Below are 15,741 nucleotides of genomic sequence, written 5' to 3'. Positions count from 1 at the left end.
ACATCTGTAACTGTGATATTTTCATTTCCAGAAACATCTGTAACTGTGATATTTTCATTTCCCTAAAGTGCAGAAACCATGTCACTATTTCATCAGAAAGAGGCCCACGAGTGTCAAATATCAAGTGAAAACAGTATATCCACTCCAGTCCACACCCATATATATCAGAGTAAAAAAATTAAAACTAGCTTATTTTCTCAGTTCTGCAAACATCATCTACTAACTGCAGCATTCAATTGTTGTAAAATACTGGAGAATAATAAAACCATTGGTGATAGTGATGATACCATATGAAAAAGTTCTCAAAAGCACAATGACAAGCAAATTCAAGAGATATGAGAGTGGAATGGGTTTGGGGCTGAAGATCATGCATGGACAACATGTTTTGTCTTAAGCACATGATTAGAAAATACTTTGTCATCAATACAGAAGCCCACCTAATTTTTATAGACTTTCAGAAGCCATAGGACACTATAAATCTCAATATGCAATGCTATATAGGGCACAAGAACATGTGGAGTAGAAATATAGGTAATTACAAACAAAAACAAAAATAAAATGAAAGTAATCGAAATGGAACACTGGAGGTGCTGCTGTGGAGTAACAACAAGGTATCAGATACGAAATCAAGAAATAAATGAAAGTGTTGGTTGTGGAATTGAGACTATTGAGACAATAGAAAGAAAACATCTCTGGTAGTTTGAGAATGTTAAGAAAATGCATTCAGAATATTAAGAGAATTGTTTTGGTTATATGATCAAATGTTCCAAGAGGAGGAAAAGTGTGTGGGCAGATGGGGGGAGGGGGGGGGGGAGGGGGAGTGAGTGAGTGAAGAAGGGAGGAAGTGAGGGAGAAAGAATTGCGTGGCTGTAATAGGAGCTCAGAACTTCCAAAAAGCCATGGACAGGGACAGATGTAAGCAACTGCATCTAACACACAAGATGATAATGAGAAACCACTGGAAAACAGGGAAGTCTTCTGCAGGCCACATCCGAGAGACATCGAGGAGGGGGGGGGGGGGGGGGCGGATATGCCTGTTACATAATTTCGTAGGACAAGAACTCAACAGTAAGATCTCTGCCTACAATCACACTTAAAGGAACTAAACAGCTCCCTACATTATAAGACAAGACTTTGGTTTGTCACTTGTCTGGTATCACACCCCAGCAATTCTGAATGCCCACTGGAGGCAACAGAACTAGATTACTGCCATTAGATAGCACTGCCCCATCTGTTAGGGTTGGCATCTTTGCTTGACAGCCACAGAGTCACACCCATCTTGCCGCCTATCAGTGCTCTTGGCTATCCTTTAGGTCTAGTAGCACAGTAGTTCCATCTTCAGTCATAATTTCATTGCTCTCTTGTATTGTTGTCATTACACATCATTCATTTGGTCTTAGTATTCACGACATCTTAGGACTTTGTTCTTGGATACTCATTTCGACTAGTTATTCTGCCGTGCCATTTCCAGTGCCTGTCTGCCTATCTTTTCTCCTTTCATACTCGACGACTTGTCATTGACTACCTTGGCTGGATGGTCAGATCTCTGGTTTGATCAGTCGCTCCCAGTCTTGTCTGACTCCAACCACTAAAACTGGCAACAAGATCAAAGGTTAGCGGCATCTCATGGGTGCAAAGCTCGTGTAGCTTTAGGAACAGCAACAATAAAAGTTGCTCCTGCAGAAGCCATGGCAACAGCACTTTCAACAATAGCAATAGCACATTCAGCTTTTGTAGGATTAACTACATAATCAGGGTATGTACTCCATACGGGCAGTCATCACTTTCCCAGTGGACAGCTGCCCACCAACTTTCCCCCTTTTAGCAATGCCAGACAGTATTGAGACACATTTGTAGTTGGTGAATCAGCACGTCACAGAATTCTGGGTCTTTGATGACCTTCTCCACTGGTTGCTCTTCCTTTCTTGGGCTTCCACAGAGACATTTTTCTTACTGAAGCAGTTAGCTTCCCTCTCAAATCGTATCACACTCAATTTCAAGGAGATGCACTCAGTGCTTTCAAATTATTATTCGCAGTGATTCCACGATGTCACATCACAACTCGAGTTTCATCAATACTGCAAGCAACATTGTCAGTTGTATCGGTCACAGATGACTGATTTGCAGGGCTTGAATTGCCATTGTGATTTTGCTTGTGTGATCTCACCTCAAAAAACCTTGCATGCAGTCACCTTTATTCAAGACGACGTGATACAATTGGCTCCCGATCCAGAAGTACCTATTGCAGCCCTAAATCTGTGTAATCCGCCTGGATGATATGTCACAAATTGTCCATTCTTTTGAAATTGAACAGGCAGCAATGAGTGCATCATAGCTCGACTGCAAGTAGCAAAATACCAGCTGCCACTGTACTCCCCGGTGGAGCGGAACGCATGTAAGCCTTTTCTCCAAAGGAGTCATTGTGTCTTCAACTTTTATAGTCCTGTCCTCCTCAGTTGCGCGCAATATTACGGTATATTAATAATTTTTATTTATGTCATTGTGATTCATCAATGTACTGATGGCCTCTCAACAGCCAGTCACACCCCGTCGCCAAGGGCAGGGGGATCTTCTGTCTTGTCCTGGCTGCTTCATAGCACACCCACCTGTAGAATGTCCAGCTTGCTGGGACACTGCTTCCATTGTGGGAAAGATGGGCATCGCCAAACCATCTACAGTAAGCTGTTAAAACAGTTGGGTCCCATTCCCAATTTCCATCAAGGAACAGTGCATGAACTTCAGGTCTACCAACCTATCGGCTTCACAATTGCATACCAAGGCATCTGTTACCAAGTACACATGGGAGCTCATGTTTCCTTGATGAATTTCCAAATGTATGCTCATCTGATTTTTCCCTAAATTAGCTTTGCCCTCCCATAAGTCAGTTGCATATTACGATAATTAGACTCCCCTCTGGTGTCAGTTCACAATCACTGGCACATACTTAAACACTGCATGGTTGATGATGCTGCTTGTTGTCAACAGTCACTCATCCAGAAACATTTTCTGGCCTGGATGACTTCTCATCGTTTCAATATCATTGATGAGGTTCATGTCGTCACTGACACAGTTTCCTTGCAGGAACACAATGAACTTTGTGCTGCTTTCTCACTTATCTTCAAATCTGGTCTGTGGTGTGTCCCAGATTTCCAGTTTAATATCTCTCTGTGTCCCAACAACATGCCCCGTTTCTGCCGGGCGTGAACCATTCCAGTCTCCTTACGGGCAGCCTAAAGCAGGAACTCGATTGCCTCTGTGAGGCTGAGGTGACTGAACCTGTTAAATCCAGCACTTGGGCCACGATCCTGCTGGTGGTCAAGAAACTCACTGGCAGAGATTTTAAATCAACTATCAATGCCCACGTCCAGGTGGAAACCTACCCCATACCATATCCAGAGGACCTCCTCCAAAGCTTGTCAGAGTTAAATATTTTTCTAGGGTACATCTCACCGACATATATTTGCAAATCCCACTGGATGATGACTCGCTAAGCATCATGTTTATTTTCAAATACAAACGTTTGTCCTTTGGGATCTCTTCTGCTCTGACATTCTTCCAGAGATACTGGAAACAGTTAACCATGTCCATCCCTGCTTGTACAAACTATCTTGGCAACATAATTGTCATGAGCCCTTTGTGTCAAGACAACCTGCTTAACATTTGCACCCTGTTTACTATGTTGTGTGATGAACGGCTCAAGTGCTGCTTACACAATTACCAGTTTTTTTCATGAGCAAGTGGACCACCTCAGACACATTAACAACAAAGAAGGGATCCAACCCACTGACTGCAATGTTGCAGTTATTGATCTTCAATCCTGCCGCCTACACTCACAGAAGTTGCATGCTTTTTTTGGGGAAGGTGAATTATTATTCTGCATTCCTCCCTTAAGGGGCCCATATTATGCATCCCTAGACTAGCTGTAGGGGAAGGCATTCGGTAGAGGTGGGGGACAGCATGTGAGCACGCTTTCACTCAGCTGGTGCACCATGCCTTATGCTGCCCCCCCCCCCCCCCCCCTTTCATGACCACTGGTTTTGGCTGTGGGTGACCCTCAGCCAGAGTGCATGCAGTGCTGGCACATAGGGATGATGATGATGATACTATTGACTATGCATCAAAGATGCTGACACCCACTCAAAAGAACTACTCCTAGACAGAAAAAGAAGCTTTGGCAATTATCTTTGGGTTGAAGAAATTCCACGTTTACCTATTCAGGGCAAAGTTTACACTCATTACAGGCTGAAAACCACTGGTTGCACTCTTTGGGCCACACTCCCAGCTTACAAAGTGGACAGCACAACGTCTCCAACATTGAGCGCTTTTCCGTAGGTCCTACGATTATACCATTAAATACAAGCCCACAGTACAACAAGCAAATAAGAATGCTCTATCTCACTTACCTACAGGACCAGACCTGGCCTTTGACCAACGGAGATCTCATTGTTCCACATTAACAAGGAATGGTGACAGACCACGGAAGTGTTTCCCTTATACTATTTAAATTGCTGCTGACATGGCATGACCCTATCTTATGGCACACCATGCGCTGTGCACTCCACGGGAGGAGGGGGGCGCAGGGCACATATGTTTCAAAGAACGCTAATCTGGAGCTCCAGGCCTGGGCTCACCTCTCCCATCATCTGTCAGTCATCACAGACATTGTTCTGCTTGATGCTAAGGCAGATATTTGTCCTTCGGCCTGAAGTTATACAGCTTATCCATCGCAGGCATTGGGATTTGTCATGAATAAATGCCCTTACGAGCAGACCTTCTACTGGCCAAGACTGAACAAGGATGTGGAGGCCACAATCACAGCTGTTCTACTAACACCTGGTATCAGGTTTCTTTGTCCCAATCTTCTGCCATCTGATCAAGCCCTAGTCACTGCTGGGACCACATTCGCTTGCACATTGCAGGCGCCTTTCTGGGTTCTATGTGGCTCACTGTCATGGATGCTCATTCTACCTATATATAGTCAGCTTGGTGTCCACCACAACTGACTCCATGCTTAATGGATTATCCACATTCTCATCATTGAAGGGATTTCCCAAACTACTGAGTCAGACAACTGCGCATATGATGATGGCATTCGAACAATTCTATGCCACAAACGCCATTTCCTCGCCCTCCAATGGCAAAGCAGGGCATATGGTATAGAAACTTAAACAGCAAATGTTAAAATGGGTGGGAATAACCACACCACCACAGCTGCTCTCACTGTGTTCCTGAGCACATATAGGAGCACTGCCATCCACAACTGTAGCCCAGCAGTGCTCCTCCACAGGCAGCATCCATGTACTCTCCTACATCTCCTAACACCACAGGCCTGGAAAACCCCCAGGCCCAGCACACCGGCTTGTGTAGCAGTGTGGGCACACTTCTATGGGGCAAACGACCTGAGAGGTTTGCAACGCCATCAAACCAACCAACTCCGTCCATGCCTCCCAACTGCACCGACTTTGGTGGCTCAATCATACGTGGAATGCTCACCCTCTCTGGTCCCATGACCACATGAGTATAGTTTGCACTCCAGGGCACCAGCAGCAGTTCCTGTGGACAAGAGCATGGGGGTGAATGTCTTGCCACAGCCTCCACCTCCTCAGCCAATGTCACTCATGCCACCGAATCCCGGCACGATCCCAGGTGCCCTGGGTTCCTCCACCCAGTCAGTAGGCTGCAGTACCGGGACACTAATGGTGCCAGAAGTTCACCTGGCAAAGCATTTTCCAAGGTGCTTCAAGCCATATGTGCCCATTTAAGAGGGGGAGGATCTAGTATCCCAGCTCTGTGATTTTGAAAGCCTGCCACAGGGCATGAAGCTCTATGACAGCCGCTGGACAGCGCAGCTCCATCTGTAACCACGAGCATCATCACCACTGTGTGTCATGTCCATATTGCCAACCTAACAGTGCTCGTGGCCACCCTTTAAAGCTAGTAGCACAGCAGTTCTGTCTTCAGTTGTGATTCTGTTGCACTCTTGTATTGTTCCTATGCACAGTATGGTTCTTTATTACATATGAATTGTTTGATTCTTTATTAGAACATAATTTATATGTCAATGTTATACATAAAAGTGTATTTATATGCGCATATGAAAGTGACTCAGCTGTCTAAATCTATCATTTGTGTGGAGAAAAACATTTTGTTTCAAATGATGGTCTCAGTGGAATAAACAGCTTCTTGTATTGACAACTTAGTGTTGTAAGTGAGCAAACCACAATGCTAACAGAGCATGCATTCTAGTAGTGCAAAGATTTCCGACTCTTTCAAACCAGCCATTTCTGCACATCCAAAACAGAGTCATTCTGCAACTAACAGTGTCTGGTCAATACAACTGCTGCAATAATGCTTGTATCTGCATCAGTATGCAAATCAACAGGAAGTCCATGAACTGCATGTGTGCCACAGAATGGCAGGGCAGCGAGATACATTATGCAGAGATCAACCTTGCTGTTCAGTAGTTCAACAATAAAGCCCTGCATCAATCCCAATGGCAAGGACAATTCTGCACTGAGACTTCAATATTCACTATGTAGAAATTGTGTCTTAATGATCAATAAACTAAAAAGCTTTTGTAGTAGTTATGCTGGAAATGAAGGCATTGAGACAATGTTGCTGATGACTGACACAGTGAACATCTGTCTGTTGAAATAGGGCAATGAAGAAAATACTTTAAATGGATCATAACCTATTTCACATGAGTGTTCATGTCACACTGAACATATGGTATGGGAAGGTAATTGTGAAGCTATACAGTGCTTGGTATATTTACCTTTCTTACTGACAGAAAGTCCATTATTTTAATTAATTCTATTTGTGACTCTATAGTGTATTCCTGTCACATCTATATTCCTCTGATATTCTACGGTATATGGGAATCTCTTGATTTTTGCAAGATATTACTTTTCTTTGCCAATTAATTTGACAGTATGATACTGTTACATGTTCTTTCACATTATCCCTTTTACTGCTGTAAACAACAGGATTACAAAACCACAGCTCTTTCTCAAAGCAAAGTAAGTCCCAATGTACTGTTATTGGATAATCCATTCAGTTGTGTTATAGGTGGTACTAAATTTTAATTCACACAATTGATTTTGAAATTATACAACACATCTTCGGATGCACTAGTGACTGTCCATTTCAACTGAAATTTTGAAGTACATAAAGTGACCCAACTGCATTTTGGCCTTCATAATGTGTACACAAAAGAACTGGCATGTGTTATTCTTACAGCAGCACTACTGATTTCTGATGTGGATACATTTTAGATTATTTTATGTACTTCAGTGTTTCAGCTGAGTTGGACTTCCAAATGCACGCCTGAAAATGAAACTATATGTGTGGAAATCAATCATGCGAATTAACTACCATCAATAAAACAGCTTGTGAATTGTCCAAAAACAGTATATAATGAAACACAGGTGATCATCCCTGCAGTTCTGTACACATGACAACAAATCACTAAAGAACAAAAAGTTACCTTAAATTTAATTTTTGATGTATCCATGTCACTGAAATGAACATAAATCTACTGGAGTACATAGTAGACACCAATTACAGCTGGTAAATTTCATGTTTCTTTTAAGTCATAATTCTTAACAAACTTTGAGGTTTGCTGACAACATTGTAATTCTGTCAGAGACAGCAAATGACCTGGAAGGGCAGCTGAAAGGAATGGGCAGTATCTTGAAAGAAGGGTATAAGATGAACATCATCAACAAAAGTAAAACTAGGATAATGGAACTTAGACAAATTAAATCATGTGATGCTGAGGGAATTATATTGGGAAATGAGACACTTAAAGTAGTAATGGAGTTTTGCTATTTAGGAAGCAAAATAACTGATGATGGTCGAAGTAGAGAGGATATAAAATGTAGATTGGCAATGGCTAGGAAAGCGTTTCTGAAGAAGAGAAATTTGTTAACATCGAGTATAGATTTAAGTGTCAGGAAGTCGTTTCTGAAAGTATTTGTATGGAGTGTAGCCATGTACAGAAGTGAAACATGGACGATAAACAGTGTAGACAAGAAAAGAATAGAAGCTTTCGAAATGTGGTGCTACAGAAGAATGCTGAAGATAAGATGGGCAGATCACGTAACTAATGAGTGGGTACTGAATAGAATTGGGGAGAAGAGGAATTTGTGGCACAAATTGAGTAGAAGAAGAGATCATCACTTAAAACTTCCAGGCTGATAGGCCGTGGTCAAAGTATAAAACACTCTCCTGACGTTTCGTCTCCGACTGCGGGAGACATCCTCGGAGGTAAAGCGGTGCCGCTTTACCTCCGAGGATGTCTCCCGCAGTCAGAGACGAAACGTCAGGAGAGTGTTTTATACTTCGACCACGGCCTATCAGCCCGGAAGTTTTAAGTGAAGACAATACCGGCCGTGAAAGCTTACATTGTATGATCAGAAGAAGAGATAGGTTGGTAGGACACATTCTGAGGCATCAAGAGATCACCACTTTAGTATTGGAAGGAAGCGTGGAGGGTAAAAATCTTAGAGGGAGACCAGGAGATGAATACACTAAGCAGATCCAGAAGAATGTAGGTTGCAGTGGTTATTTGGAGTTGAAAACGCTTGCACAGGATAGAGCAGCATGGAGAGCTGCATCAAACCGGTCTCTGAACTGAAGACCACCACAACAACACAATTCTTAACAAATGTAAGGGAACTTCAGATGAAGTTGTATACTGACCTGGAATTGAGTAGAATGACCCACTGGATTACAAGAATTAGATGGAACCTGTGGAAATGTTGTAAAAGTCTGACATCCAATGGCAGGTCTGGATTGACCATACAAAGGCAGCTGCTGATAATTGTTTTGACTGTTATTCTGAGAATAGTTAGGTAAAATAAAACCAGGTGACCCATTTTGATATATGCCCTGAAACAGAAGTCAAGATTTAGCAAGACAACGATAATGTGGAAACATAAAAAAAAATCAACAACAACAACAAAACATTGCACATTTTAATGAACAGTACGGTCTATACAGAGTGGCAGAAAATTTTGTTTTGTTCCCTAAGTACTGATAAGTCTGATTTTTTTTTAGTAATTTTGAACAAACCCTTCTAATAGATGCAAAATTAAGTAGTTTGACAGCAGCAATCCAATGTTACTGTTGTCACACGTTATGTAAATACAGTAAACACTTAAGGGAAGACATTTCAAATGGTGTTTAGAGAAGTTGAAACATAATCATAATTAGGGCTGCTAGCATTGCTATATGACTACATGAAGAGAGAAAACTGCAGGCCAACAATCGATTAGTGAGGATGAAAAAGCACAAAAAAGGAGCAAAGGCTATTTTGTCACAGGGAAAAGTAAAACATACTGCTTTTTCAGGTTTGCATAGGATCATCATTTGATATTTAGAAAAGAGTAAAACAGTTAGCAGCTCTTATTACATAATATTACCGGACATAGTAAGATGAAGCATAAGTGTCCAGGAATGGTGTGCAAAAACTATGATCTTGCACTTAAGTAATGTTCCTACACACACATTTGCCAATGTGTTGATAAGTGGATGAAATGGAATTTGTAACAGTTCACAAATCCCATTATTGCCCACACCTTTTACTAATCTAATAAATTACCTTTGATGAAATAAAGTTTCATCAAGGAGAAAGAAACTATAAACAAACATCTGCTCATATTTTATAGACCCATTTCACTTAAACGTGGCTAGTTCCTGAACTATTTTCTCCTCGTGTAGCGAACAATCCCTTGCTCACATAGTGTAGTGTAGCTCATCCATCGAGTTGCTGAAGCACTCTTAAGTACGTGCTGTTGCCCATGCACTCTGTGTTCCACATCAGCAGCAGCTTGCACTGTCAAGGATATGATGCTCCTGTCTCTCTCAGTATGGACATTATCAAGGTACTATAACTGCAGGAGGTGCAATGGCTTTATACTGTGAATGGTATTTGTAAGGACATAGTCAACACGGAAGTTCAGCAGTGAGAAAAAAGTTGCTACATCAAAGTCTAGCTAAAAATACAGCAGACGGTGTTTTCCCTCAGAAGAAGTTGATATAAACTGAAGGGAAAAATGACAGTACTGCTGTTAGTAAGACCTCTCATTAAAGATATGCTTTAGTTAAAAATTATCAAATATACTTTAGTTGAAAACCATTTTATCTTTTTATTGACCGTAAAGTGGACATTGTTTGTGAAATATATGCACTGTAAGTTGAAAAAATAATACACTTGGCTCATCCTAAAACTAAAGGCAACATTATTAATAATACTTCTGTCATAGAAAAATAGGACGAAGGTGGAAGTAACAAATACACTCAAACCAGTCAGTGATTAAGCACAGTTAAGCAGCTTTCATATGACTTACATTAAGGAATTATTCAGTGAGTAGCTTTAGAATTTAACAAGCAGGAAATATTTTCCAAACCTGTCTTGTCTGCTAAAGTAATTAATGTGGAGACATTCATCAATGAAATTTTCAGCGAATGGAAACCAACTCCTATTAAACTATAAACACATTATCTAACACTCGATTCACTGCTGATTCCCAAGCACTTTATGTGCATAGAACTAGATGCATGTTGCAGCCAGGTAGTCGCCCTGTTTAATAATTTTATAAATACCTCAAATTCTAGCATCTAAGTAACCAGAGCCAAAGCCACATGTGGAGCAGCAAGTATGGCAGAAGACATCTGCCAGCCAGCTAAGTAGCTGCTCTTTTAAAGTGTTTGCATTGCGGAAAAACCAACTCACTGTGGATAAGAACTGCCCTGCTCCAATTAAGAAGCATACAGAGAACAAGTCTGCTATATTCAACAACATATCAAAGATGCCACTGTCACACTTTGTGAAAATACTTACACAGGTATGGCAGGAGCTGCTCAGGTTGACAACAACCATGGACATGTATAAAATTCTTCTGCTCAGTAAGATACATTCATGATACAGATTTACAATTCATCAATTCATTCCCTTCACTTTATCAATCTAGTCATTAGCATGAGCACTCCTGTTTTTCCACTGATGCTTCAAGATCAGCCCCCCCCCCCCCCCCCCCCACCTCAAAGAAACATGTAGAGAGAGGGCTTTTTAGTTAAATCACATCCCAGAAGTGAGTAACACAGTCAGTAACAAATGACAATCTGATTCAAGAGAGAAAAATTTCAATTTGGAGACCATTCAACAGACAGCTTAGTAGGTTTTAGCAGTTTATAGTCCCAAGATGTCTGAACACTGTGCCCCCCCCCCCCCCCCCCCTTCAGGATGCATCAGAAGGCCTACAAAGATAAATCACTATTATAACTATTGCCCTTGAGGTCATTCCTGTGACTTTGTAGCAAATGGTACCAGCAGTCAACTAATAGATAACAACCACAGCCTGATATTAGCGATCAGGGGGCAGTTCTTTACCAGAGAAGAATTGGACATCACAGAGTTAAGCACCAGAACTGTATGCATTATTTTGGTTGGTGATATTCAAGATTGTTCAATCAGCTGTAAGCAACGGAAAAAGCCCACTAAGGAAATTCGAAATGCAACATATTTCTGCAGCTTGCATTTCTGGAAGGTGGTTCAAACTAGTGAGAGATATCAACCTTAGAGGATTCTCTGTCAGCTGGCCAGATAAACCTGATGAAAAAGGAGATGTTTCACTCTTAGAAGTGCAGATAACTCATTCATTGCAAGGTTACAATCAGCAGTAGTAAAAATTAGATTACAGAAGATTTTTGCAGTGCTACCTGGATATTCTTCATCAAATGCATGATAAGGGAAACAGAATGGAACACACGCTAGTTGCAGCTGGAACCACTCCGGTGCTGAGTGGCGATATCAATGCTCACAGCTCAAACTGGAGGGAACATGGATACAGATGGCCTAGGACAAAGCTTTACTAACACATGACAATCAACTTATAATTATCAATGGTAGGTCTATAACAATAATGGAAATTCCTGGATGGAAAATATATAAAATAAGGGACTGGTAACCACTCATCTACATTTTGGTTTGGCAAATTGGTGAATTACAATGCACCAGAGGAAGTGACTGTTGAAAGAGTTTGGTAGAAGTTCCAGGATAAAAGATATTACTCCCAGGGAAAAAAATTTGAGGCAATGGATGTTACAAGTTATGAGAGCAAAGAGAAGAAATGCTCCTCCAGTAACAAGTCTCGTCCATATCTTTTAGCTGAGTACACCTCTTTGTTGAGGACATCAGTATTCATTGCATAATGATAATTATTTTACTGTATGGGTAATGGCGTAACTTGACATTTTGAAACTGGGAATGGGGAAGGCAACGTGAGAGACCATTTTGGTCTAGGGTTCACAGATTTTTTTCTTTTCCGTTTCTTTTTTTTTCCTGTACCCATCTGAACATCAGTTGTCAAATAAGTGTGTTTTTTTTATGAAGAGCTGTGTAGAGGACATATTTGTATCTCCTTATGTGTATTAATTAAGACTGTCATGTTATATTACATGTACTTTACACTGCAAACTTCAGAGCTGAAGCAACAACAGAGCCATCTACCAACGATAACCTCGACCACAAATACTGTCGGATACCAGTGCCACTGCTGGGTGCCCAGCTGGTCGCGAATACTGAAGGCCATTATCATTACTACTGAAAAGAATAAAAACACTGTTCCTTTTTTCACAGACTTTGCAATAGTTATTAATTTTTTTATTCATATATGAGCTGAAATTCTTCTTTGTAAAATTTGTGACTATTTTTATTTGGAACTTTTAGATCTTAGTTTGACAAATGGCAAATAAGCAACTACAAATAGAACCAGGTCTTTTCTCTGAAACAAGACAAATATCAATTTTTGAATTATCTTGAAAAGATTTGTACGCTGAAGCTGAATTACAAAATGCAAGACTAAATGGGAAAAAATAACGTTTTCCAATTAAACGTGTTACTAACAGTGTGTTCTGTCCCCAAATGACCTTACTGTTGTTCCCACCAACTAGCATAGTGAATTCAGACAGTAAATTACATACATCACCCCACACTTTAAGCCCATTGAGCAACAAAAGTGGCATATTGTCAGAAGAGAATATTTGTTCCAGCATTCTGCAGGCACAGGCTGGTTACAATACAGATAACTGGTGTACCACAAAGAGTGACTGAAATGATGGCACAACTGGAAACATACTTCAAAGTTGAAGCAGCACACGTGACAGTAAAATTCTTGTAGATGTCACATATAAACTGCAGATGGATTCACAGTGCAATTCTGGCAGCATATGGACCAAATGCTATGTCACATCAAGCAACAGTGAAAAGGTGCAAGTAATTTGAACAAGGCTGCATAGGCATTGTTGATGCTGATCTGTGTTTCCAGATCTTGCACCATGTGATTTCCCTCTTTTTGGCAAGCAGAAAGAACATGTAGGGGGAAAGAGGTTTTCCAACAGTGAGGACATTATTGAATGTCTCTGTAAGCATGGAGCAGATTTCTGTTGTAGAGGAATTAAACAATTAGTACAATGTTCTGACAGCTTTTTACGGAGATTTGGTGAAAATTTGTAAAACAGTTTCAGGTACCTTTGTCACTTTGAAATGTGTTGCAGCAGTCAGTGAAAGTAACTTGGCCTGCCATAATGTCATGTAACTTACTTTTTGAAGTCACTTTGTACACAATATTTTCTGTATAGGTATGACAATATAGCATTTCTTTTAACAATACTGAAATACAATCTGCTTCCATTAAACAGAATAATGATGAGGACTGTATATACAACCACATTTATAGTGCTGTGGGAAAGTAACAGTGAACATAATAGTCTACAGAAATTATGTACAGGGAACGTGTCAAAAAGTTAAAATGGCCACAGCGCTCTATGGGTTAAGCAGCTCACATCTCATTCAATGAGTCTCGTATTTTTTCTTTCTTATATAATCCCTGATAAGTTTTGCAACTGTCCTACATAAAAGCACAAGGATTGGAGTGATATGTGCCTTTGGTGGAAGTAAACTTTTAAAACAAGAAGATAGATCAATAAAACAGAATGATCAATGATGTACTGGTAATTCAGAACTGCAGAAATATCACAGTGTAAGAAAAATACAACATGAGTGCAGTACGGAGACTGGATAAAATATGTTTCCAGATTGGTGTGTTTTCATATTATTGCAACCAACTCTTGAACAGATTTATCATGTACTGGTTTGGAATGGACTTACTGAACTTCATAATTTTTAACATTTTTATGCAGCGACAGCAACTGATATTGTTTATATAAGAATATACAGCCAACAGTTGCAAATTAACTTTATCGTTTACCTAGGTTTCAATGTTAGTAATAATGTCTTCTTCAGAACCTGCAAAAAGTTAATATTATAATGTGCTAGTAAATTATATTAGATATGGTCATCCTACAGGATGCAACGTGTAGTACTTACATAAAATATAATTTAAATGAAACTTCCTGGCAGATTAAAACTGTGTGCCTGACCGAGACTCGAACTCGGGACCTTTGCCTTTCGCGGGCAAGCGCTCTACCATCTGAGCTACCCAAGCACGACTCACGCCCTGTACTCACAGCTTTACTTCTGCCAGTATCTCGTCTCCTACCTTCCAAACTTTACAGAAGCTCTCCTGCGAAACTTGCAGAACTAGCACTCCTGAAAGAAAGGATATTGTGGAGACATGGCTTAGCCACAGCCTGGGGGAGATTTCCAGAATGAGATTTTCACTCTGCAGTGGAGTGTGCGCTGATATGAAACTTCCTGGCAGATTAAAACTGTGTGCCCGACCGAGACTCGAACTCGGGACCTTTGCCTTTCGCAGGCAAGCGCTCTACCATCTTGAGCTACCGAAGCACGACTCACGCCCAGTACTCACAGCTTTACTTCTGCCAGTATCTTGTCTCCTACCTCCCAAACTCATTCTGGAAACCTCCCCCAGGCTGTGGCTAAGCCATGTCTCCGCAATATCCTTTCTTTCAGGAGTGCTAGTTCTGCAAGTTTCGCAGGAGAGCTTCTGTAAAGTTTGGAAGGTAGGAGTCGAGATACTGGCAGAAGTAAAGCTGTGAGTACCGGGCGTGAGTCGTGCTTCGGTAGCTCAGATGGTAGAGCGCTTGCCTGCAAAAGGCAAAGGTCCCGAGTTCGAGTCTCGGTCGGGCACACAGTTTTAATCTGCCAGGAAGTTTCATATCAGCGCACACTCCGCTGCAGAGTGAAAATCTCATTCTATAATATAAATGTTTGCCTAAAACAAGCCATGTCCTAAGTCAACTTTATAAAACTTGATGCATAACCATAAGGTTTTGTCACTTCTATTAAACAAGCTGTAGCAAATTCACTTTAAGCCCATTGTATGGGCCTCATTGTGTGATTAGAGACTGTGGACTGTGAGGGCTTTGCGGTCTGCCTCACAGAGGGTGGGGTGCATGCGCGAGACATATAGAATCAAACTCTTATTACGCATGCGTCAGATAACATTTCTGCTATGAATTAATTTTATACTTTACTACTGTAAGTTAGTTACAGTATCCAGCATGACTACGTTTTACATTCTACTACAGAGCCTTATAAACTGACCAACAAATCTCATATGAACATCTGTAGGAAAGGTTCTATTATTACAGAAACTGTAATGGAATACTTACTGAACACCAGAACGGTATTATATACTGAGTTAATACTACTACAGAACAACCACTACTGAGAATTAAGGAGAAAATTAGACTCTGAAATTGAATATAATAATTCATACAATGGTGGAAATCATTGCTTCAAGGAACAATCGA

General features: G+C 40.8%; 1 protein-coding gene across 1 annotated transcript in view; it reads right to left on the bottom strand.

Annotated features, from left to right (window-relative positions):
* Window positions 1-15,741, bottom strand: part of LOC126186284 (uncharacterized) — a 283,858-nt gene that overhangs the window by 69,190 nt on the left and 198,927 nt on the right. The window contains exon 12 of the mRNA XM_049928197.1: window positions 8,704-8,892. Within this exon, the coding sequence (XP_049784154.1) occupies window positions 8,704-8,892 (189 nt within the window). The remainder of the gene's footprint in view (window positions 1-8,703; window positions 8,893-15,741) is intronic.

This window comes from Schistocerca cancellata, chromosome 1 (assembly GCF_023864275.1).
Source record: "Schistocerca cancellata isolate TAMUIC-IGC-003103 chromosome 1, iqSchCanc2.1, whole genome shotgun sequence".
NCBI classification, from domain to species: Eukaryota; Metazoa; Arthropoda; class Insecta; order Orthoptera; family Acrididae; genus Schistocerca; species Schistocerca cancellata.
The sequence above is the reverse complement of the archived record's forward strand: the minus strand, read 5'-3'. Positions and strand labels throughout refer to the sequence as shown.